The sequence below is a fragment of the Beta vulgaris genome, chromosome 2, assembly GCF_026745355.1.
Source record: "Beta vulgaris subsp. vulgaris cultivar EL10 chromosome 2, EL10.2, whole genome shotgun sequence".
Lineage (NCBI taxonomy): Eukaryota > Viridiplantae > Streptophyta > Magnoliopsida > Caryophyllales > Amaranthaceae > Beta > Beta vulgaris.
In genome coordinates this window covers 16,652,382-16,678,986 of record NC_079203.1, presented here as the reverse complement: position 1 = coordinate 16,678,986, position 26,605 = coordinate 16,652,382, and the positions used below count along the sequence as shown (strand labels likewise).

At 39.7% G+C, this 26,605-nt stretch overlaps 2 protein-coding genes across 2 annotated transcripts; both read right to left on the bottom strand.

Moving 5' to 3' along the window:
- Positions 1 to 18,334: 18,334 nt before the first annotated feature.
- Positions 18,335 to 18,811, bottom strand: LOC104887354 (uncharacterized). The gene has a single exon (XM_010671971.1). The coding sequence runs from the start codon at positions 18,809 to 18,811 to the stop codon at positions 18,335 to 18,337; it is 477 nt and encodes a 158-aa protein (XP_010670273.1).
- A 4,312-nt stretch (positions 18,812 to 23,123) lies between these two features.
- On the bottom strand, positions 23,124 to 24,629 carry LOC130590456 (pectinesterase inhibitor 10-like). Its single transcript, XM_057392895.1, has 3 exons — positions 24,525 to 24,629; positions 23,432 to 23,771; positions 23,124 to 23,329 (listed from the first exon to the last, which is right to left on the bottom strand). The coding sequence occupies exons 1-3, from the start codon at positions 24,627 to 24,629 to the stop codon at positions 23,124 to 23,126; spliced, it is 651 nt and encodes a 216-aa protein (XP_057248878.1).
- Between the last annotated feature and the right edge of the window lie 1,976 nt (positions 24,630 to 26,605).

Below are 26,605 nucleotides of genomic sequence, written 5' to 3'. Positions count from 1 at the left end.
AAAAAATTCTTACAATACCTTCTGGGTTGTTTTTTTTTGACAAATGCATACCACTCCTCGGCTGTGATATGCCTCCATATCTGATATGGAAGCTTGGAGGGCTCCTCAAATGATGTGCCCTGTGAAGCCTCAGAAGAAGGTGTTGCTCCCCCATCGTAGATCTTCTTCTTCTTTGTTCCGCCGACTTTTCTCCTCTTCGTGATCCACCCCGACACTAAGCTTGGCTTGAAGTCTCGGAACCTCTGGGCAACCTCGGATAGAAACAAATCCTTCTTCGCTTCATCATTTGGAATATTGAATTGATTCTACAAAGAACGCATTTCACAAATTAGTAATATTACATAGTATATTTAACTAAAGTGTTAAGATTCTAAACGTAAATGTACGCGAATCTTACCATAGTATCTTCCCAATCATCTTCTTCAAAGTCTCGGGACCTCTTTCCATGAGTGAGAATGGAGAGCTTAATGCATGCAAATCCCAACTTGCATGGCATACTTTTGACGCCAACTTTCCACAAGGTTGCCCCAAATCATCGTAATCCAAAGTCATTAGGGTGTGTTTCCCTAGTGACTTTGTAGGTCCCCTTCCTTTCGTCTTTTTCGTGTCCAAGTTCTTACTTGGCTTTTGTAAACCTTTTTCTTCACGGCGAGCCAACACATTAACGCCTAACAATCTACATACTAGTTACATTATACATCATATAATCATGTTCAAAGAAAATTTGGGGTTAAATCACTCGATAAGTACGATTTGGGAGCGAAAAGGCCAAAATAGGCCAAATAGGCCGGAAATGGCCTTTTCGTTCCCGAAATGCAACCAACAACAAATTAAAGCCTAAAATCTACATACTAGTTACATTATACATCATATAATCATGTTCAAAGAAAATTTGGGGTTAAATCACTCGATAAGTACGATTTTGGAGCGAAAAGGCCAAAATAGGCCAAAATGGAGAAATTACACGCCTGAGTTTATGTCTCATGATTTATTGACTTCCGCCTTTCACAGGATCCTCAAGTACATTATCCCTTCCGTGTGATCTACACGCATATAGTTCTCCGACATATTTACATCATCTTCCACACAATTTCAGGATAGGTAAAAGGGGGGAGGTCTCAAATGCATCATATTCTTCCTCATTATCAACATCACCAATACCGAGGATACTCCTTTTACCAGGTACAACAATTGACCACTTATGATCAGCAGGATCAGTTACAAAAAATACTTGCTTGACTTGTGATGCAATTACAAATGGCTCCTCAGTTTCACGTAGACGACTAAGGTCAACAAGAGTGAAACCGCAAGGATCATCGTTTCTTACACAACGTCGATTATTGTCAACCCACGTGCAACACAAGAGGCAAATATTAAAAGTACAGTAGTCCAGCTCCCATATTCTTGTATTCGCCCATAATAGTTGCTTTCAGCATGTACAGGCGACTTATCTTTCGAGCTTGCATATTGTGTAGACGACGCCACAAGTGAAACACCACTATTTTGTTGCGATCTTGACTTGAGATCTTGACGTTCAGTCCAAAACGTATACCCATTAATATCATAACCCTCATAAGAGCGTACAGCTTCACGAGGACCAAATGCTAACCACTTGACTGTTTCAGGAACACTTTCATCCAAATCATTGAGTACTTTTTATGAAACCAATCAATGAAAGTCTTGTTATGCATTTGCGTCAATGCCCTCACTCCTTTTCCAGGATTGCTAACACGTAATTCCTCCATATGTTCACTTAAATAAGGATGGACATCTGGTACGTGATGCAATACAAATAAGTGAGCTTGTTTACGCTTTTCTACGGAAGGTGTGATCAATTTTGAACCAATTGTACCCTTGCCCTCAAGTCTGCCCTCGTGTCGGGATGTCGGAAGTCCAACAGGATCAACACTAGCAAAATACTCAGCCACAAAATTACTGATCTCTTCACCCACAATCCCTTGAATTATACTACCTTCTGGTTGTGCAGGATTCCGAACTTTATCCTTCAAAGTTCCCATATATCTCTCAAAAGGATAGCACCACCTCAAAAACACTGGACCACACAGCTTAATTTCTCGAACTAGATGGACAATGAGATGGACCATAATGTCAAAGAATGCGGGGGGGAAATACATCTCAAATTTGCATAGAGTTTCAACTACTCTGGACTGCAAGGAATCGAGGGTCGACGGGTCTAGGACTTTGCTGCAGATTGAATGAAAAAATGAACACAGTTCTGTAATGGTGTGCCTCACATGCTTTGGAAGTATCCCACGAATTGCAATCGGTAAGAATACTTGCATCATGACATGACAATCGTGCGATTTCATACTCGATAACTTCAACTCACCATTTAAGGTAACAAAGCGCTTCATATTCGATGAGTAGCCAGTAGGGACCTTAATGCCATACAATGACTCGCAAAAAATCCGTTTCTCTGCACGCGACATCGTGTAGCAAGCTGGTGGCAAATAATTCTTCTCCGAATCCTCCACCTTTTTACTTTTCTGAGTTTCATCATCATCAACCCTTTCCTCCCCTCTTTTCTTCTTCCTTCCGTCCCTTTTCTGAGCCCACAACTCTGGTCGAATCCCCTCTTTTTCCAAGTAAAGTCGTGACGCCTTAACATCTTTTGTCTTGCCCGGAATATTCATAAGTGTCGCGATAATAGCTTCACAAACATTCTTCTCTATGTGCATGACATCCAAACAATGTCTGACCTTTAGATCTTTCCAATATGGGAGTTTCCAAAAAATGGACTGTTTTTTCCATAATCCTGTAGGTCTATCAACCTCACTAGCAGGTTTACCAAAGACTGTTTCAATGCCCTTCACCTGATTATAAACTTCAGTACCAGTTAATGGTCTATGAGCAACTTCTTCTTCAACCGTCCCATCGAATGCCTTCTTCTTAAACCGATAGGGATGGTCGCGGCTGAGGAGCCTTCGTGTGCGCATATACACATGTTTGCAGCCCTTAAGGTGTGTAGATTTCATGTCATCTAAACAAATCGGGCAAGGTTGTTTTCCTTTAGTCTTATACCCAGATAAGTTCCCATAAGCTGGATAATCGTTCATAGTACAAAAAAGCATGGCACGCAGAGTGAACATCTCATTAGCATACGCATCAAATACTAACACTCCTTCGTTCCACATCTTCTGTAAATCTTCAACAAGCGGCTGAAGGTATACATCTATGTCATTTCCAGGTTGTTTGGGCCCCGATATAAGAAGCGACAACATCATGTACTTGCGTTTCATGCACAACCAAGGAGGCAAGTTGTAAACCACTAAAACTACTGGCCATGTACTATGCTGCGAGCTGAGATTGCCAAAAGGGTTCATGCCATCCGTACATAATCCAAGCCTCAGATTCCTATCCTCATTACCAAATGACTTATGCACCCTGTCGATAGTTTTCCACTCAGGCGAATCAGCCGGATGCTTGAGCAGACCGTCTTTCTTCCTACGATCTGCATGCCACCTCAAATTCTTCGCATCTCCTTTAATTGAGAACATGCGCTTAAATCTAGGTATTATGGGTAGATACCACAACACCTTGGCTGGTGGTCCTTCACTACCTCCAGCTCCTTCACGCTTGTACCTCGACAATCCACAACGTGGACACTCATGTAAATGCTCATACTCATTACGATAAAGCACACAATCGTTAGGACAAGCATGTATCCGCTCGTACTCTAAACCCAAAGGACACATCAGCTTCTTCGCATAATAGTACGACTTTGGCAGTTCATTTCCATCAGGGAGCATCTCAGCTAAAACTTCCAACAACGATGTGAAACTAGAGTCCGTCCAACCAGCGTTCGACTTAATGTTGAACAGTGTTACCACCGCGGAAAGTTTGGTGTACTTTGTACAACCTGGATACAACGGCTTTTCAGCAGCCTGAGACATAGACTCAAAAATACGAGGTCGTCTACACGACTGATCTTCAACCTCGTGTATCATCTCGTCTACCCGATCCCTATCATCATCTCCAAATTCATCATCCAAATTCTCATCCCCTAACTCATCATCATCCTTCTTTTTTTCTTCACATACATCATTCTTTACTCCAGAGCTTCCCATATACCTCCCCTGCTCACCATGCCAAATCCATACGTGGTATTGAGGCCTAAACCCACGGCGAAAGACATGCTCCCTAACCACATGTATACTACTAACCTTGCTCACATTTCTACAATCCAAACAAGGACAATAAAAGTCGACTGCTCCAGAGGATGTTTGATATTCTAATGCACTTCTACAGAATTCCAGACCCCATTCACAAACTCAATCGATTCACGACTACCATACATCCAAGTACGATCCATCTCATTCAAGAAGACCACCTCTAATAATTAAACACAACATTCATTATAATGCATCAATCATTATTAAAGTACACACACTCACATATTCAAATCACACACGTATACAACAAGCTAAGATAGTCACATGTTCAATTGTATGCATGCAGTCAAAGGTCCTTATCACTCCAACCTAACCCATCCTTGGACGTCTAATCTCACTAGTGAATATATGCCAACTTTTCAATTCTAAGGAAAATCCGGCAGCATTTCCCTACAGTTCTCCAAGTACACAATGTAGATAATTGCTTATCTACATATGTACCCAGAGAACAATGTAGCGAAACGATAAGCCAAGATTTTCCTCAGAATTGAAAAGAAGACACACATTCACCACCTAAGTGAGATCAAACGTCCAAGAACAGTCCCAAACCGGGGACTATTCAAGACTTACTCCTAATGAGTAAGTCTTGAACGGGTATCTAGGCATATATGATGATGATTCAAACAATTTGTAGATTTCATATATAGCTAAATCACATTGCGTTTTCATACAATCTCATATCAACAAATAATATATATACATTATAAAAAATACATATCTATACATTCAATAAATTATCAACTCTTAATCAATTTGAAGCACATAACAACTTTGTCTACATGTTAAAGTAGTTACCTCTTATCACCAACGACGAGCAATGAAGAGAGAAAAAGATAGTTGGACCTTTAATCTGCCTTCCTAAGCCTCTTCTTCCTAACATTAACAAAACCCACATTGCACATTAATCATTTAATTCAATAATTAAGAAAAAACAAAAGTAACTTAAAAACAAAATTAATTCATACCTAATTAACCACTCAAATGGTGGAGAAAAGAAGAGAAGAGAAGAGAATGGCGGCGTTGCACGTGGTGGTGCAATGTGGTGCGCAAGGAGGTGGGAAGCAGTGGTGCGCAAGGTGGTGGCCGCAGCAGTGGTGGTGGTGGTGGTGCGCAAGGAGCAATGTGATGGTGGTGGTGGTGCGCGAGGAGAGTGGTAGTGCGCAAGGAGAGTGGTAGCAGTGGTGGTGGTGGTGCGCAAACCAAGTGGTGGTGGTGGTGGTGCGCAAGGAGAGTGGTAGCAGCAGTGGTGGTGGTGGTGTTAGGGCTCGAGAATTTTCGCTCGTAATAGACTAAGGGAGGAGAGGGAAAGTGGGAATGAATGAGTAATTAGGCGCGCATAGGAAGTATCGAAAAAAAAGAAGAAGCAGGTAGTAGGGCTGCGCTAGTTTTTAAAAAGCGCAGCCCTACCTAGAGAAGGGCTGCGCTTTTTTAAAAAGCGCAGCCCTTCTCTTTGGGAAGGCTTGCGCTTTTTTAAAAAGCGCAGCCCTTCCAATTGAAGGGCTGCGCTTTTTTAAAAAGCGCAGCCCTCTTTGGTTGTAGGGCTGCGCTTTTCCAAAAAAGCACAGCCCTTCAACCATAGGGCTGCACTTTTATCAAAAGCGCAGCCCTTCTTGCGCAGCCCTTCTGTTTTTTTCCCCTAGTGAATGTAGCTGCAATTTTTTGAAGCGAGTTTCTGATTTTGAATCAGAAGAAAAGTTGATGCAATTCCTATTAGGCTTGAATAGTGGATTTGATAATGCTATTAGTAGCATTCTAGCTATGGATCCTTTACCTTCTCTTAGTAGGGCTTTCTATCTAGCACAACAAATGGAGAAACAGAAGGAGGTTAGTGGATTGAATGCTGAACGAGGAAGTCATGAGATGAATGCTTTAGCAGTTCAAAAACAGTCTCATTATACTAGGAACAAGTATAAGAAAGATTGGAAGAAAGACAAGCAAGAGAAGTTTTGTGATTATTGTAAGAAAAATGGTCACACTAAGGATGTTTGCTTCAAGCTTAAAGGATACCCAGATTGGTTTACTAAGAAGCCTGGCAATGGCAAGCTTGCTGCACATGTATCTATTGATACATCAGATTACATTGATGATAATCCTCTTGAACATAACATAGCTGGTCCTTCTCAGTCACATGAAGGTGTTGGTACTTCTGATTCAATGATGATGCAATCAATAGTACAAGAAGTGATGAGAGCTATGAAAGGGAAGCAGGCTGTTGGAGAATCTTCCAACAGTCCTGGATGTTCATATGCAAATTATGCAGGTACTAGTTCTAATTCTGCTTTATGTTTTAGTATGTGGATTGTGGATTCAGGAGCAACTGACCACATGGTCTTTGATGATAATCTTCTTATTCATAAAAAGAAATTGCAGAGTATGGTGGAAATTGGACTTCCTGATGGAAGTTGTTCTTATGTGACTGAAATTGGTAGTGTGAAGATTAATGATAATATGTTTCTTGATGATGTGTTGTATGTGCCTACTTTTAAACATAACTTGCTTTCCATAGGTAAATTGACATCTCATTCTAATATTGAAGTAAAGTTTAGTGCAAACAAGTGTGTTTTCTATGATAATAAACATCCTTCCAAAATTCTAGCCATAGGTTCTAAACACAAAGGTTTATATATTCTTAATTCACCATCTCTCAATCCTATTCATACATATTCTTTGCCTATTAAAGCTACTAATACAGCAGTAGTAAGATCTATTTCTGTGAATTCTATCTCTTCAAAGCCTAAACCTCCTACTAAAACAGAAATTGATTTACTACATGCAAGGTTAGGTCACATCTCTCTATCCAAAATGAAGCATGTATGTTCTTGTGATCACCTAACTGAATATTTTTGTGAAGTATGTGTTTTTGCCAAACTCCATAAAACTCCATTTCCAAGAAGTTCAAGTAGAGCCTCTCATTGCTTTGCTTTAATACACATAGACCTATGGGGCCCTTATAAGGCTAAAACCATGTCAGGAGCTTCCTATTTCTTAACCATTCTTGATGACCATAGTAGGTGTACATGGACCTATCTTTTACACAATAAAATGCAAGTTTACAGAACTATATCTTCCTTCCTCTTGCAAGTTGAAACACAGTTCAATACCAAAGTCAAAATTGTCAGATCAGACAATGGTACAGAAATCATCCAAGATCAATGTCTTAATCTCTTTCAAAACAAGGGTATCATTAACCAAACCAGCATTGTAGGAAGACCACAGCAAAATGGTCGTGTAGAAAGAAAACACAGACACTTGTTGGAAGTAGCTAGATCTCTAAAAATTCAAGCTAATTTACCTACCAAGTTTTGGGGTGATTGCCTTCTCACAGCAACCTTTCTTATCAACTTAATGCCTTCACCTGCCATAGATTGGAAGACACCTTCTGAAATATTGTTTCACAAATCACCAGATTATTCCTTCTTAAAAGTCTTTGGCTGTCAGTGTCTGGCTTATAATATAGACAGACATAAGGATAAATTTAGTCCTAGAGCTACAAGGTGCATATTCATTGGATATCCTTTTGGTCAAAAAGGATACAAAGTCTATGATATGGACTCTCATAAATGCTTTGTCACTAGAGATGTTGTTTTTCAGGAACACATCGTCCCTTTTCTTTCAAAAATTGATAATTCTCATACACTTCCTTCTCATAATATTCCTATTGTTTCTTTTAATGACTCTTCTTCCTCATTCATTGAAACACCTATGGATCAACAATCTAGTCCTTCTTCTTCCATTCAGGACTCTTCTACAAACTCTCCTGTCCATCATTACTATTCTCCTGTTCCTTCTAATCAGCCTTCTCCTGTTCATACTTCCTTTTCTCCTGACAACCTTACTCAATCTTCTCCTGATTCTAACTCTTTGTCTCCTGTCAATCTTTCTAATAATAACAATGTAATTCCTGTTATTAGACAATCTTTTAGACTCAGTAAACCTCCAACTAAATTAAAGGACTTTGTATGTCCTACTCTTCCTGTTTCTTCTCCTTCTGCTTCTTTCAATGTCCAGACTTACACTACTTGTTTGCATGAACCTAATTCATATAAGGAGGCTAATCAATTTCCTGAGTGGAGAGAGGCTATGCAAAAAGAGTTAAATGCACTTGAAATGAATCAAACTTGGGTGTTATATACTTTACCTGATGGTAAAAGGGCAATTGGTTCAAAGTGGGTGTTCAAAATTAAACATAAAGCTGATGGCAGCATTGAAAGGTACAAAGCAAGGTTGGTAGCAACTGGTTATCAACAGATTGAAGGGGAGGATTTCACTCACACTTTTTCTCCTGTGGCTAAAATTGCCACTGTTAGAGTAGTTATTTCTCTTGCTGCTTCTAAACGCTGGCCTCTATGCCAATTAGACATCAATAATGCTTTTCTTCATGGCTATTTAGAAGAAGAAGTATATATGAAGCCACCTTTAGGCTATGATAAAGCCAAACCTGATGAAGTATGTCATCTTAAGAGGTCTCTTTATGGCCTTAAACAGGCTTCCAGGCAGTGGAATAAGGAGTTAAACAAGTTTCTGTTTTCTATTGGTTTCATTCAGTCAAAGCAAGACTATTCATTGTTTACTAGAGAGCTTCAAGGTGAATTTATTGTCCTGCTGGTTTATGTTGATGATATGCTGTTGACTGGCACTTCACAAATACAAATTGATGAGACAAAAGTTGCTTTGGATCAAGCCTTTACTATCAAAGACTTGGGTGAACTAAAGTACTTTCTGGGTATTGAAATAATCAGAAATGAATCAGGTATTGTACTTAGCCAGAAGAAGTATATCTTGGACATGATTCAAGATTTAAAACTTGATAATTCCAGACCTGCTAGTACACCTTTACCTAAAGGCCTTGGTTTATCTACTGAACAGGGAGATATACTAGATGAACCTGAACAGTACAGGAAGTTGGTTGGTAGGTCGTTATACCTAAACATTACAAGGCCTGATTTATCTTATGCTACTCAACACTTAAGTCAATTCTTAAGTTGTCCCAGGAAACCACATCTACAAGCAGCAATGTATGTTGTTAGATACTTAAAGAGAACTCTTCACCTTGGTTTATTTTATTCTGCTACCAGTGATACTGTTATGAAAGCCTATAATGATGCTGATTGGAGTACTTGCTTGTTCACTAGCAGATCCTTGAGTGCATATTGTATTTTTCTTGGAAATCATTTGGTATCATGGAAAACGAAAAAGCAGAAAACAATAAGTAAATCTTCTGCTGAGGCAGAATATTGGAGTATGTCTAGTACTGCCTCTGAAGTTGTATGGCTTGAAGGGTTACTGCAAGACTTAAAAGTGCATGTTTCTCTTCCTATTGCTCTCTATTGTGATAATACTGCAGCTGAGCACATTGCTCATAACCCAGTTTTTCATGAAAGAACTAAACACCTAAAAAGAGATTGTCACTATGTCAGGGAGCAAGTAGAAGCTGGCTTCTTACAAACCTCTCATGTTTCAAGTCAAGAGCAACTTGCAGACTTATTGACAAAAGCTTTACTAGGGCCACAACATCAGAATCTTGCTGCCAAGCTTGGACTTGTTGATTCCAACCATGTCCAGCTTGAAGGGGGAATATGAAGAATAAACATATAATTAGTTAGTTTTAGTTTCTGTTATTTCTGTTGTTGTAAATAACAAGAAGTTAGTTACTTCTTAGTTGCTTCTTCTAACTGATTTTCCTCTCTCTTCTCTATTGTATCTTGAGTATAAAAGGATGTAAGTTCTATTAATTCAATAGTAAGAATTACATCTCACACTTCTCTCTATATGGATTTTCTGATTCTACCTTTTATCTCTCTAAAACTCTTGTAAGAGTTCTCTGATTTTCAGTGGCCGACCAACACCAATAAGAATCTGTGTTGCTGACCCATATATAAAGGCCACATAGAAATTCCTACAAGTGTAGATGTATTCCTAAGCGTCTCAATCTCTTCCTTCTCCTTCACCATCGCATCCTTAGACTCCCTATCTCGCTGAATCATCGCTATCTCCTTAAGAGCTTATCTTATAGTAAGACAAGTGCTTCATTCATTTTGATTTATGGGTTTGAATTAGTCAGCTTCACTCTATTTTTGAGATTTCTGAAAAGCTATTTCTAGGTCAAGTTCCAAGTGCAAGAAAGAGTTAAAACTATTTACCAATTAAATAAAAAAATTAAGGCTTTTTTCCTTCAATATTTGATCTAGATCATATTTTCCTATCTTTTATTTTATTTTTGGAACATCAAATTTCATCTAAGAATTTTCATCAGAATTTTGTGTCTAATAAAGATAAGCATCATCACCTTTTTTTTTTTAGGGAAACATGATTCTCCCATCTTTACTCAATACCAAGTGCAAGAAAGAGTATTGTCAGGTGATGGGCAACACTGCTTCCATCATTGCCCACATGAGACCATACTACTACATCGAAAGATATGCACAAAGATAAAACATCTTCAAAAATAGATTCAAGATCAGAGACAAAAATAGCTCCCTTTGATAGGCGTGAAACAAGGGACTAACAATATGTCTCAAATATAAATTTCGGAAGATTACGAAGACGAGCCAACTTCACAGCTAAACACAATGTCTTCTCTGATGAACTGCAACTGACCACCAAGCCCCCAATCTTTGACATGTTGACCATAATACTTTCATAGTCTCATCCCTTGCGACCATACCCAAACCCACCCACCCGTCCTCCCCTACAGATGCATCAGAATTTATCTTTATATCCCCTTCTGAAGGAGGCATCTATTGCATGGGGTGGTTGCTTCCACCCCACGAACTTGACCCATAGATGCACTAAGCGTAGTCAACCCGAGTCTTACGAGCTCTCTCCACAAGCACCTGATTATTCGACCCTCCTCCTACAAACATCGATTGGTTTCTTCTAATCCATGCCGTCAACGCTAAAACACCTACTGCACCCGCACGCTCCTCGTTCGCATCCTTCCATGAATTAAATAAGTCCAACGAACCCTCCCCTCCCTCGAAGGAACCAAATCAACAATCCCCCAAATCTCCCATACTTCTTTCACGCGAGTCCAAGAAAATAAAGCATGAATTGAGATTTTCGGTTCAACATTACAAAATCGACAAAAATAATCCTCAATCAAATGGCTATACTTTAGAATATATCTTATCGGAAGAGTAGAAGAGTATAACCTCCATAGGAAGTCACATACCTTTATAGATACATTTAAACTCTAAAGTCTTACCCATCATGATGAAAATTATCAAGATTTCCACCCTTTCCTAACATATAGGTTGTCTTCAACGAGAACCGATCATCTTTAGAGAACACCCAACACAACGAATCTTTCGTGATTCAAACACTAATGGGAATAACAAGAATAGCTCTAGCATTCGCCTCTTCAAAAGACTCCATAATAAATTCGGACCTCCATTCACACCCCTCTCTATCCAATAAATCTTCACCAACTCAATTCCAGGAAGTGGCTCCCTCGAAAGGAAATGATTCTCCCCATTACACACCCAAGGATCACTTCGCACCTTAATCTTTTCGCCATCACATACCCTTCACATACTCCCCTCCTTAATAAGAGATTTAGCACCCCAAATACTAAGCCATGCGTAGCTACCAACATGACCAAGGAAAGAATGAAGAAAAGAAGAATGTGGGTGGTACGTAACTTTCATCACACGACAAAGAAGGGAACACAGAGACTATATTAACCTCTAAGCTTGTCTTGCAAGCAAAGCCTCATTAAACACACCCAAATTGCAGAACCCCAAACCACCAAAACACTTTGGTTGACACATAGTCTCCCAACTTTTGTAGTGAATTTTATGCTATTTACCCACCAAATCGAGCCATACCCGCATGGATACTTTGTACAACTCATACATGCACTCTATAAACTCCTATCAAGTAGGTAGGAATAGATGGATCACAACTTTCAACATAGCTTCTTTTCCTGCACTATAAAACAATTTTTCTTTCTATCACTAGAGCTTTTCCCACACACGATCTTTCATTTCTGTGAACATAGCCTTCATTGATATTCCTGCTAGCGTAGGGACCCCCCAAATATTTCGGATCTCTATCAACATGTCCCATAGCCAAAATATCTACCAACTCTTGTTTCTACACAGTACACACACTGCTTTCCTAAAAGATACATTCGACTTTTAATTATTAATTTTTTGCCCAGATGTAGTGATGTTATGATTTTATATAGAGTTTTTCTCCCTAATTATACGCTAAAAGGGATTCTTATGGTGCTCTTAGGAGCCATTTTACGCTAACTTTCTAGTTGTGGTTTGTTGATTTGTGTCGAATTGCAGGTTTTAGGGAACTATTTCCTACTTTCTATCTATTATATGATCGCTACACTGAATTAGAAAGATTTGATATTGAGTCCCGAGGTCCCGAGGACACTTTCCGGGACCCTTGAGCAAAAGAAGAGCCGAAGATTTGGCACTTGGAGCCAAGAAACGAGGAAAAGATGTTGGGCCCGATCGGACATTTAAGCCCTGTCGTAATTCGTTGTTGACTCCCGATCGGGCGGTTTGGCCCGACTTCATCGGGCGCCCATGGGAATTGCTACTGCGCCACTACTGAGTTAACAGGCGACATGATGACATCGGGTGGCTCGACCCGATTGCATCGGGCACCCATGTCTTTGATGCTATACCAACTCTTTGAGCATGTTTGGGTCAGGCGTTGTTGGCCCGATCGGGCGACGACCCGCCACGCGCTTTTTAATAAATTTTGGGCTACCTTTTAGACTTTTTCCTATTGGTTTTAGGACTTGTATAAATAGCAAAATTAGAATTTCTCTTAGGGATCTTAGTTTTAACATTAGTTTTCATAGTTTTCTCTAGAGAGTTATTTAAGAACCCTAGTTTATCGCTTTTTTCTTTCAAATCAATATCAAGCCTGTGGCTTATTCACAAGTTCAATACAGTTTTTATATTGATTTTGTTATTGTTTTAATTTCATAATTATGAGTGAGTAGTTTTATTTCTAGGATTGTGGGGATCTATGCAATAAGGAATTGATAGATTAGTCTAATTTCCTTGTATTTCAATTGTTTCCTGTACTTGAATCGTTCATGCTAGATTTATAAGTTAGGCCTTATTTATATTTATAATATCGCAATACTGAATCTTCTTCGAGAGGAGAGATATCGTATAGGCTTGCAATCATTAGACAAATTGACCCTTGACCATGCGAGAGCGGCTAGTTAATCTTTGATGGAGGTAATGTTCAAGAGAAATTACATGTGCCGTAGATAATTTGACTTATTAGGTGGTTGTTATCCGTCCCTGATTTCCCGAATTATATGCATAGTTATCCATAATCCTAGTACTTTATTAAGTGATATATACCTTCGTGTTTAATTCTTTTATTTGCTTAGTTTAGTAACATAAACATCTTCATCTGATTTTGTTAGTATAATATTAGAGTTGAGATATAATAATATAACTTTCTCCATGTGGATTCGATCCTGACTTCCCTGATTACTAGTTAGTGGACCTTAGGTTATTTTTGATTAGGTGATATGACTTTAGCCTATCATGTAGCTTCATATTTGTTGATAATATCAACTAAAGTTGTTCATTCATGTCGGGTAGTTCTTTGTGTAAAAAAGCAAACTGTCACCAGCAAACAATAAATGAGTAATTTTGGGACCATTCCGACTCGCCTTGACTCCATGAATATGTTTTTCCCAAGTATCCTTGGTCAATAAAACATAAAATGAGCATCAACTACTAGAATAAACCGATAGGGGGATATAATATCACCCTGTCTCAGGCCCCTAGAAGGGACTACAAAACCACATACATTCTCGTTCCCTATAAAATAATGATGCATAGAAGAGACACACTCAATAATCAACTGAATCCAAGTATCTGGAAAGCCTAACTTATATAGCACAGATTTGAGAAAGCTCCACTCTGTCACAGGCCTTACTCATATACAACTTCATAGCAATATGGCCTAGTTTCCGCCGAAATCTATACTTCGTATAATGAAAGATCTCAAGAGCTACAAGTGCATTTGGCGTCCCGAAGATAGCACTCTGGTTCTCCGACACAATATCAGGTAATATCATTTTAACTAGAGGCTTTAAATTTTCGAAGCCAACTTATAAATGACATTTACATATAATAATGGGACGAAATTCTAAAACCTGAGAAAGGGAATCTACCTTAGGGATCCAAGCAACCAAAGTAGAATTGACACATCCAGAGGTCTCCTACTAGGAATAATCCCAATGACTACTGTAGCTACATCATCACCAACAATGTGGCTAAATTTCTTATAGAATATGGCATGCATCCCATCAGGTCTAGGAGCCTTATAAGGGTGCATTTGGTTCACCATGGACCAAACTTCATCTTTTGTACATGGACTAGTAAGTTCGGCATTCATTACAATGGAGAAAACTGGTAACGTAGCAGACAACACTTCATCCATACTAGCCCGAGGGGGATGTCTAGTATAAAACAAAGTGTTACAACAGTTTGGTGTCTCAATGTGTGATTTCTTATCATTTATCAGTAAAGAAATATGAAAAGAAAAATAATACTTTTTTTTTCAAGAGAAAGGCTGAGGGATTTCAGCTCTGAACTGTTTTTTGTCATTTTGTTCAAATCCAATTTAAGAGCAAATAATGTGTACTCTATTTTTTTAGGGATTGGGAACAAAAGCAACCAGGTTGAAATTAATATACTAAAAATAGTTTCCCAAATACATTCACGTATTTTGATGGAAAATAATTTTTTTTTTAAAAGAAAATGATGCCATGCAATTTTGAGAATAAATAATTTGTACACTTTGCTTTGTTGTAGGAGGATTGACAAGTTTTAGATTGGTATACTTTAGGGTTTGACAAAAGTAGTTGTTGCAATAGTTGTTAGCTTAGTTGCCAGTTGTTATACTAGCTATTAGCTACCAGATTTTAGCTATTAGAGTTTGGTGGTGAAATTAACTTTCATGGTAATTAGTGTTTGATAAAAATAGCTGTTAGTATTTGAGAATTAATGAAATTAAGCTATATTCAATCTTCAAAAGCTACTCCAAAAGCTACCTCTACAATAAACTAATATTTATCAAACACTATTCAAGATTGGATTAGCTTTTGAAGCGATTAAGGTTCCTAGTCCTATTCAAGAATGAGAAGTTAATGAGGAGAATGAAATTGAAGAAATGACATTGGTGATTCCTCCAGCATCTTAGGAGGATAAGATTCAACATTCTATGGAGAAGGCAATATTTTTGTAATGGTTAAATGTGATGCAAAGTGGTTCTGAACCCCTAACCGCTTTGAGATTGTCAAGGGAAGAATGAGTAGAGCAAGAAATGAAAAATGACAGTCATGTAATTATAACTGCTAATGTTGTTACAATTGAATCGGAAGATATTCAAGAAGAGATAAAATAGTGGTTGTCAACTATTGTATGTTGTGTTTTGGGGGCGAATCCACCATTATCAATAATGGAAGGGAATTTTAAATGGATTTGGGGAAAGCTTGGAATTAATAAAATTGTTATTATGGGAAAGGGAATCTTCATTGTTCAATTTTCATCTATGGAAGATTATTTGAAAGTGACCATAGAGGGGTTTCAATTTTTCAACCAAAAACCTTTTATCAGAAAACACTAGGACCCTGACATGGAAAATGACAAAGCGAAACTAAAGATGGTGCCAATTGGGATAAAACTCCTTGGATTGCCATTTCAGTATTTGGGAAGAAGAGTTTATATAAATTGTTGGATAAGTTCAACAGGTGCATAAAATGAATAATGTTACTAAGACTAAAGAGAGATTTAGTTTTTCTAGAGTGATATTAGAAGTTGGATTACAACAGAGATAACTTGAAACAATCTCATACTGTAATGAACATGATGTGGCAATTGAGTAAAGTTTGGAGTATTAATAGAGGCCATTGCAGTGAATTAAATGCTATAGATTTGGACATGATGCTGACAGTTGTAGAAAGCATGAAGGGAAGAGGGCATGGGTTCTAGAAAGATAAAGTGCAATAAGACAAGGAGGGTTTCACCTTCGAAACCACCAAAAAGGCTTTACTAGAGCCAACTGCAATAGATGTTCCAGTTCACAACTCATTCATGGCTCTGTTAGGAAATATTGAAGATCTTAATGTAGGAGAAGGCAAGGAATATGAAGGAGAATATCAAGAAGGGACTAGTGGAAGCTATGATAATAATATGCAAATAGGGAAGAAAGTGGCTCCCGCTAACCTTGATAGATATCTTGCTATATTGGATCATAAGAGGTCTAAACAATAAGATTAAGCCTAATGAGGTGATAAACTTTATTGCCTCTCATACTGTGAAGTTGTTTAGCCTCTTAGAAACTAGAGTGAAAACTAATCATATAGGGTCTGTAAACTTGAATATTTACACTGGGTGAAGTTTCACTCATAACAATAATTATCATGAACATGGTAGAATTTTTATTCGGGGGTGTTAAATAGCTTTTACTATTAACATTATCGAGTTAATAGCCAATACATACACTATTTTGTGAAGCTAAATAATGGTGAGGGATTTGGGTGCACTTTTGTGTATGGGTTTAATGACCCAAACAACATAATGAATCTCTGTTATTGTTGGTAGTTTCTTTAAGTGTGCTTTTACCTCTTCGAAGGCCTGTCTTTGCTCATCCCCCCATTCAAACATCTAATTACCCATAAGGATTTTGAAGAATGGCTGGGCTTTCTCGACCGACTTTGAGACAAATCTGGTGAGGGCTGCCATCCTTCCTGTCAGCTTCTGAATGTCCTGGATGCTCTTTGGCTCCGGGAGATCGCTGATGGCCCTAACTTTATCGGGATTAGCATCTATGCCCCTCTCTCTTACTATAAAACCTAGAAACTTGCCGGATCTCACCCCAAACACGCACTTTTTATGGTTCAGCTTCATCTAATGTTGCCGGAGGGTGGCAAAGGTTTCCTCTAGGTCAACGACGTGCTCCTCCTCTGTTAGGCTTTTCACTATACTGTCGTCGACGTACACCTCTACATTTTGGCCCTATTGATGCTCGAAGATCTTGTCTACCAGCTTTTGAAAGGTTGCGCCGGCATTTTTGAGCCCAAAAGGCATGGCTTTGTAAGCGTAGACCCCTGCGTCTGTGATAAAGGCCGCCTTGTTTCTATCAGATTCTAGCAAGATGATCTGATGGTAACCAGAGAAGGCGTCAATGAAACTCAGTAAGGCTTGGCCGCTAGTAGAGTCTACCAACTGGTCTATTCTGGGCAGAGGGTAGCAGTCCTTTGGGCAGGCCTTGTTGAGGTCGGTAAAATCGATGCACATCTGCCATGACCCGTTGGCCTTTTTGACCATGATCACGTTTGCCAGCCATTCCGGATAGTCGCAAGGCTCTATGAAGTCTGCTGCCAAGAACTTATCCACATCCTCTTTAATGGCTGCATTCTTCTCGCTGGAGAAATTCCTTTTCTTTTGTTTGACCGGTCTGACATCCTCATAGACGTTTAACCAGTGAACCATGAATGTGGGATCAATTCTCGGCATCTCGTCTGCAAAGAATGCGAAGATATCGGCATGATCTTGCAGCAAGGTGATCAGATTGATTTTGACCTCTTCCGCCTAGTTTGCTCAAATCTTCACCGTTCTTTCCGGCCTTTCCAGCTCTAGGCTTACTTCCTCCGTTTCTCCTTCCGAGCTAGGTCTCGGCTGATCTGCCGGCCTTACCTCAAAGTTCTCCATTGACAGATCTTTCTTGGACTTATTTTCCATCCTGCATCGTTTTCGCTCTGATGGCGGTGTGTCAGCTGGACGCTTGTGATCAGAGTGTTTGAGGGCGGTCAGGAAGAAGGCCCTTGCCGACTCTTGGTTCCCCCTGATTTTCTCTGGATTACCGTCATTGGAGGTATAGACCATTTTCAGATGGTACGTGGAGACTACAGCTTAGGCATCATGATTTAAAGATCGTCCGCTGATGGCGTTGTAGGCCGCCGGGACATCAACAACGAGGAACTCCACCATCATGTCCCTAGAATGAGATCCTTCCCCCAGCTTTATTGCAAGCTTAACGGTTCCCTCCGAGACGACGGATGCCCCTATGAAACCGATAACTGGGTAAGAAACCAGCTTCAGACATGCGGTTTCGAGGCCCATTCTCTCGAATGTGTCTTTGTATTAAATGTTGGCGGAACTTCCACCATCCACCAGTACGCGATGCACCACTACAGTTGATATCTGCAGAGATACTACCAAGGGATCAGCATGGGAGTAGACAGTTCCCCTAGCGTCCTCTGACGTAAAGGATACAGACGGCATGGTTGGTGGTGCAGGCCATTTCCCCGTGTTGTGGTAGTTCACTTGGTGCCTCAGTTCTTTCAAGCTAGCTTTGGCACCATGTATGCTTCCACCTTGTGTCGGCCCTCCAGATATGACATGGATTTCGGTGATCCTGTCTTTCACTGACCTTCTGTTACCGTTTTCATCTTCTCTAGGTGGGGACTTCCAGTCGACCCTTGCTTGGTACTGGGTGAAGTAGCCTCTTCTGATGAGGTCTTTGATCCCGTCCTTAAGGTCTTTGCAGTCATCTATTACATGACCGTAGTCCATGTGAAACTCACACCACTTCGATTTATCCCAGCCTTTGTAATACATCATTCTGAGTCTCTACCACTTGTCATCCTTTTTATGCAATTCGTATATCTGAGCCCGGGATATTGTTAGAGGAGTATAGTTGTGGTATTTGTCTGTTCGACCTTCATGGCCCTTCTTCACATAATTACTTTCCTCCCTCCTATTGGAGGTGTCCGGTTTCTTATGCTTCCTACTTATCATATTTGTGCTCTTTCTCTTTATCTTTCTCCTCTGCTGTCGGCCTTTTAGAGTTTATCTCCTTGTCAAACTCTTCCCTCCGGATGAAGTCATTTGCTTTACCTAAAACCTCCGTTAGGCTTGTCAGCTTTTTACCACCTAGGTAGCTTCTGAAGGGTGTTCCCTCCTTTAAGCCTGTCATGAGGGCTAAGACTGCTACCCCCTGCTGCAGAGTGGGGATAGTGATGGCTTCTGCGTTGAAACGTCCTACGTAGTACATCCCTCAAACTTTCTGTCTCCTTCTGTTTGATCGACATCAGTTCGCCGGTAGTCTTCTCCCTGCGTTTGTTACTAACAAAGTGTGTAACAAACATGGATGTGAGCTGGCGAAAATCGAAGACTGTTGCCGGCGGTATGCTCTTGAACCAGGTATGGCCTAGCCCGATTAGCGTAGAGGGGAACACCTTACACCATACTGAGTCAGTATCAGTGTACAGCAGCATGTGTCCTTCATAGGCCGATATATGATCCTCCGGGTCAGTCTTGCCGTCATAGTTACATGTCGGCATTTTGATCTTCTCCATGGTTTCCTGAAGGATAGCAGTGGAGAATGGTGAGTTCCGTCGGGATACCGGTGCTCGTCGCCCGTATTCACATCCCTTTCTGGGGTGGGAAGAATGCTGCCGGACTTCTATTTCCCGAGCTTCCCCTTCTTCCTCTTCCCCCACCTGCTCCGTGGGGGTCTTGGAGTTGGCCACCTAATCCTGGTCATTTCGGCCTCGCTCCCCCTGGCGGCCTGTCCCCAATGAACGCAGTTTTCTCACTGGGCTGTGGGCTCTGCTCAGAGGTTGCTTGACGGGTGGACCGGTCGGTGGGGTGTGGATTGCCATGGCCTGGAAGACTTCCGCCGCACTCCTGAGCTGTTCCGGGGTGAACAGATGGAAAATACTCTCTTGAGGAGTTTCAGGAGTTTTCCCCTAGTTGTCAATAGGTGGCTGAGTTAGTCCTGCGGCCAACATCGGGGTTGAAATTCTGGTGGAGTTTTCTCAAGGGGCCGGGAACATTGTTTTCATCAGTTTTCGGCATCCCAAAGCGCTGATTAGGATCCTTGAGGGTTGTTTTTGTTTGCAAGAAATTGCTTAGACTACAAGGTAGTGTTTGCCCCTCCTTCTAGCGCCAATTGTTCCGGTATGGGACAAGTTTTAAGCTACGAACCGGTAAGTCCTCAGTCATTAAGCCGGTTCCAGTTCCTGCATAAGAGAACACATAGACTAGCCTCGGGGGTTGATTCGAGGAACGTCTCTCCGATGCCTAAGTTAGTAATGGGTAAACCGGTAACTCTCAAGTGCAGTATGATTGTGTTAGTCAACGTACATCATGACTCGGATCAGCGGAGTATTTATAAGGGGCCCGTCAAGGCCCGTATCTAATTAGGACTCTGCCTCTATGGGAATATTCATAGGGATATCCCTTTGGGATATTCTTTTATTCTATGTTGAACTTCTATCTTTTAGGCCCGTAGGCATTTGTAGATGAAAGTTGGATCAAGCCCAGGGCCTTGATGAAAGGCCCGGAGGAGGATACGATCCAGGTATCTCAAAGGAACCGGTATGACAATGTCATCAGTTCTACAGTAGGCATGTTGACCATGACAATTCTTATCGGTCTAGGTAGACCGGTATGGAACTTAGTCAGCCCCCATACAACATGTTCCTACATGACAATCACAGAAATGATATTTCGTTACAAACAATCTTACCAGTTAAAGTTTCCTATGCATGATATACTAAGTTCCAAAACTAATCCTAATATTATGTCTAGAACTTTTAGACTTTTATGTACCTCATATAAAATATCCTTTGTGCCACCTTGGAGCCCTTACTTTCTTTTTACCTAAATTCCCATATGACTTGTATAATTGGGTCCATTAAACCAATCAAATAGCTCACCAATCTCTATTCACTTGAGTTTTGGTACCTCATTGTCCATCTTTGTACTAAAAAGGCCAAATTAACCTCAGATCGCATGCTTTTAGTTAATTACCAAACAAGTTTTGGGCATTATCAAACCTACCCAATCACAATCCATACTAATTACTCATCAAAACTATCCTATGGGGATTGGACAACCATGCCACTAGGTCCATTAGGTCCAATAGCTCACCAAACCCCATGACTTGAGTTCTGGGCCCCCATGTCCTTTCTTGTACTAAAATCTCCAAATTATCTTCAGATCATATGATTTTAAGTAATTATCAAACAAATTATGGGCATTACCAAACCTATCCAATTAAAATCTATACCCATTACTCATGGAAGATATCATATGGGAATTGAACAAGCATGTCATTGGATCCATTAGGCTCAATACCTTACCAAACCTATGATGTTGAGTTCTGGATCCCCATTGTCAATCCTTGTACTAAAAAGCCCAAATTAACCCTAATCATATGCTTTAAGGTAACCACCAAACATGTTATGGGGATTACCAAACCAATAAGTGGATGATGTTCTCCCAATCTCAATCCTAATCATTACTCTTTAAAGCAATCCTATCATGCAAGTGGATTCATTAGGCCCAAAACCTCACGAAACCTCATTGATCGGAGTTTTGGGCTCACATTGTCCTTCCTTGTACTATAAGCCCAAATTAACCTCAGATCCATGCTTTTAGGTTATTACCAAACATGGTTTACACATTACTAAACCTATCCAATCACAATCCATTCCCAATTCTTATGAAAGCCATCCTATGGGGATTGAACAATCATGTCACTGGGTCCTTTATGCCCAAAACCTCACCAAACCCCATTGACCTGTGTTTTGGGCCCTCATTGTCCTTCCTTGTACTAAAAATCCCAAATTAAACACAGATCTTTTAAGTATGTACCAAAAATGTTTAGGTATTATCAAACCTACCCAATCACAATCCATAGCCATTACTCATCAAAGTCATCCTTTGAGGATTGAACAATTATGTCACTGGATCCATTAGACCCAATACCTCACCAAACCCCATGAAGTTGAGTTTTGCGTCTCCATTGTCCATCCTTGTACTAAAAAGCCCAAATTAACCCCAATCCAATGCTTTAAGGTAACCACCAAACATGTTCTGGAGATTACCAAACCACAAAGTGGAAGATGTTATCCCAATCACAATCCATTATCATTACTCCTCAAAGCAATCCTATCATGACACATGGTTCATTAGGCCTAAAACCTCAAAAACCTCATTGATCTAAATTTTGGGCTCAAGTTGTCCTTCATCATACTAAAAAGCCCAATTCAACCTCAGATCACATGATTTTAGATAATTACTAAACACGGTTTTCATGTCACTGGTCTATTAGCCCCAATAGCTAACTAAATTCCATAGACTTGAGTTAGGTACCCCATTGTCCATTCTTGTACTATAAAGGCCAAATTAACGCATATCACATGCTTTTAGGTAATTACCAAACAAGTTTTGGGCATTAACAAACATACAAAATCATAATCCATACTCATTACTCATCAAAGCCATCTTACAAGGATTGAACAATCCTGTCACTGGGTCCGTTGAGCCCAATAGCTCACTAAACTCCATTCACTTGAGTTTTGGTACCCCATTGTCCATCTTTGTACTAAAAAGGCCAAATTAACCTCATATCACATGCTTTTAGGTAATTGCCAAACAAGTTTTGGGCATTACCAAACCTACTTAATGTTTGATTTTTGATTTTTCATTTACCTTAACTTATTTGATTTTTCATTTACCTTAACCTATTTTTGATTTTTGATTTACCTTAACTTATTTTTTATTTTTCATTTACCTTAACTTATTTACAGTTTGTTCCTTAAATCGTTTTCCCCCTTTGTCATCTTCAAAAAGAATAAGCTCTGCGTGACGTGATAAATTGGTTATTAGACCTTAAGACCATAAGCAAGCACCAATTATGGTTAAGTTAGAATTGCAAAGGGTAGACATGCTCAAACATCAATCACAGAATACTAGCCATTCCAAGGAAGAAATTATGCACAAATAATCATAAACAAAGACAAAATAGCAAAAGTCATTTTTATATAGCACTTGTTCCCAAAAAAACAAAGAAAGAAAAAGAGAAGAAACTAAACAAAACAACAGTCTAGTTCTTCAAAAGGTAAACAGGAACTAATAACTAGGAAAGGAAAGGGGAATTGTGTTCCTCAACTACTTCTTCTTCTACCACATCCTCCAGTTTCTTCATCACTTCACCATGGCTGTCACCAACTTTCTGCTTCAAACTCTCAAGGGTTAGGGCCATTGTCCCCATCTTCTTCTGTTGCTCAATCACCATATCACTTAAAACTTTCATGAGACCCAGCATTTTGTCGGTTTTATCATCTAAGGTCCAGTGAAGGTGATTATAAAATTTTATCATATGTTGTGCAGGAAGAACAACTTCGTTAACCCAGTCACAATCATCCGTAGGCACTTGTTCCTCACCCTTGGAACCAGAGGCAGTAGGAGGTTTTGGTGGAGGAACTGGAGTAGGTTGGTTTGAAGTACCATCAGTTCCTGGAGTAGAAACAGATGGTGAGGTGGTGTAAATGGGAGAAAGAAAAGGTGGTGGTGGTGGAAGATTTGTAGAGGTGGTGGAAAAGGGATTAGGTCTAGTCAACTCATCCTGAATCTGTTCAAAGCTGGAAGGAACAGAAAAGGAAGAGGGAGAGATGGAAGATAGTTTGGTGAGAGGAACAGAGAGTTTTGGTGAAGATGGTGGTGTGGGTTCCTTAAGAGAGTGTTGTTCTTGTTCCTCCACATCAGAAAGGACTAAAGATGAGTCCTTGTTAGAAGGAACAGGAGCAAAATGAGCAATTTTCAATCTTCTGCTCTATCTAACTCTCTTAGGAACAGGAGGGGTAGGCTTCTTTGCTACTGTTTTTCGTCTCTTTGGTTTTGGTTCTTTTGGTTCAAGGGATGTAGGAACTGGTTCCTCCAAAATGACATCTGGTAGTTCCTCTTCAACTGCCCCAGGCAGTTTCCTCTTGCTAGAGGAACTGGGAGCTGTTCTCCCTTGAGTGAGTACTCCCTCTTGGACAAAGAGATCTAACCCACTTAGTGTTTTCTCATTCAAAATATTTCCTTTCTTAATTCCTAGAGTGGGCCAACTAGTTAGCTTAACCTTGATATGAAAAAGAAGGGATATAATCAAAGCACCATATCCAACTACGCAATTATTTTCTATGCAATGGGTAAGATGTTAGATGAAAAGAGAAGGGAAGTTTATTTGTATGTGATGGTCTAAACAGAACATATAGCACATGTCTAAGAGACCCACTTCATTCCTCTTTTCAGTGCGAGGAATTAGTGCTCTCCAAAATAAATTAAACAGCACTTTGTGGAGAGGAGAAAGTAGGTTGTGGTTTAGTTTGTTTTGACCAGCAGTTCCCCCAAAAGTTTCAACAATTTTGTCTTGGGGAAAATTAGGGAAGGAAACGATTCCTTTCCTTTTAAAGTACAAATCTGTTCCTTTACAAGGAACTTCCCAAATCTTGGCCAATGTTTCTTGAGTAAATTTTATTTTCTTCCCTCTTACTTCAGTTGTGCAAATACCATCAGTGTTGGTAAAATTCGCACAGAATTCATCCATTGCTAAAGGAACTAGAGCATTGTTAAAAGCATTTTCAAACAGGTATTCCATACCCTGTTCCTTTAGAATGTCAGTTAATTCAGTATATTTCACCTCATTTGCCCATTCTAGGTCTACAGAAAAGCCTAACACGTACCTTAACTCACTTTTTTCAACCCGTTTCTTTGATGAAGAAGGAGCAGTTCCTTTGGAAGGAATAGGGGTGACTACTTCTTCCCTCTGAGTTTGTTTCGGGGACTCTTCTTCATTATCCTCCCCGATTAATTTCCTTCCCTCTCATCAATTGGTGTTTCTTGATTTTTTTCGGTTTCAAGGGTTTTGGTAGGAAAAGGGGTGTTTTCCATTTTAGAGGTATTGGAAAATTTTGAGATTGGAAAAGGTGAATTTCGTGAGGTTTTTGCCATAATGTGAGGTAGGATTGGGTTTTTATGGTTTGTGAAGAGGTGTGAGGAGTTTCGTCAATGGCGAAGATGAAGAGTCTAAGGAACACGGTTTCTAGAAAGATGAAATAAAGAAGGGAGGAGATGCATGTAACAGTGAAGTGGTACACGCGTAAAAAAAAAAAAAAAGATAAAAAGATGCGAAAAAAATAAATAAGAATCAAGATTTAATTAAATCTGATTCCTATATTTTTGGGATTTTTCGGATATTTTGGATTTAATTAAATGCTAAGGAACTTGTGCTATATGAACAACTAATGCTACATATCAATGTTCTTCATACCATGCATGTTTCTTAACCTTAGGAACAGTAAGGGGAGTATTATGTGACATTTGTGAGTTGTTTTATTCCTTTGAATTCATGTTTATGTTTTTAACATTCTGTTTTGCAATGGTCTTAGGTAATTAAACACAATCACTTTCTATCACACAGAGTCACTCAAATTAATTCAGACATGGGGGAATGAAATAGGAACAATCACTTAAGTTTTATTAATCCTAACTCAAGCCTTAATTTTTCATATCTATCTCTTTGTAAAGGCTTAGTTAGTATATCAGCAATCTGATTCTCAGTTTGACAAAACTCAAGTTTAATCAAACCTTTTTCCACATTTTCTTTTAGAAAGTGATGTCTGATATGTATATATGTTTAACTCTTGAATGATGCAATGGATCTATAGAAATACTAATAGCATTAGTATTATCACAATAAATAGGAACACAATTTCAGTTTGTTTTATAGTCACTAAGTTGTTGTTTTATCCAAAGCATTTGCGAGCAACATGCAGCTGTTGCTACATATTCTGCTTCAGCAGTGGATAAGGCAACTGTGTTTTGTTTCTTGGTACTCCAAGAAACTAAACTATGACTAAGGAATTGTACCATACCTAAGGTGTTAATCCTATTTACAAGATCTCCAGCATAATCTGCATCTGCATATAGACTTAGCTCAAATGTATCACTTCTTGGATAATAGAGTCCAAGATCATCTGTTCCTTTAAGATATATAAGAATTCTCTTCACGGCAGTTAGATGAGACTCTTTTGGATTTGCTTGAAATGTAGCACACAAACCAACACTGAAAGCTATGTCTGGACGACTAGCAGTTAGATACAAAAGTGATAAGTGCGTTCCTAACACACTTTATGGCTTTCTTTTCGCTTGTTTTGGTTCCCTTTTTCCCCTTTCTTCCCTCGTTCTCCTCACTTTTCCCTTCTATTTCATTCACTTGATTATAGTGACATTTTGCTAGATTTTCGATCTATTTTGATCGAATTTCTAGCACATATGCTTTCACCATGTTTGCTCGTGTTTTTATTGCAGGTATGACCCTTTTCGGGGCCAAGTAATGCGAGGCATGGCTTAAAGAAACAAGGTAGAGGATGTGAGAGGCCATGAGGTGCACCTAGAGTTCCCCCGCACACGTAGGTGCGCCCGCACATATCACTGGTGCGCCCGCATCACAACTAAATTGGGAGAAAAAGACAGAACACACAGGTGCGCCCGCACCCAGCACATGGTGCGCCCGCACCTGAGTTTGGTGCGCCCGCACATCATGACGGAAGACTTCAGTTAAGACAGAAGACA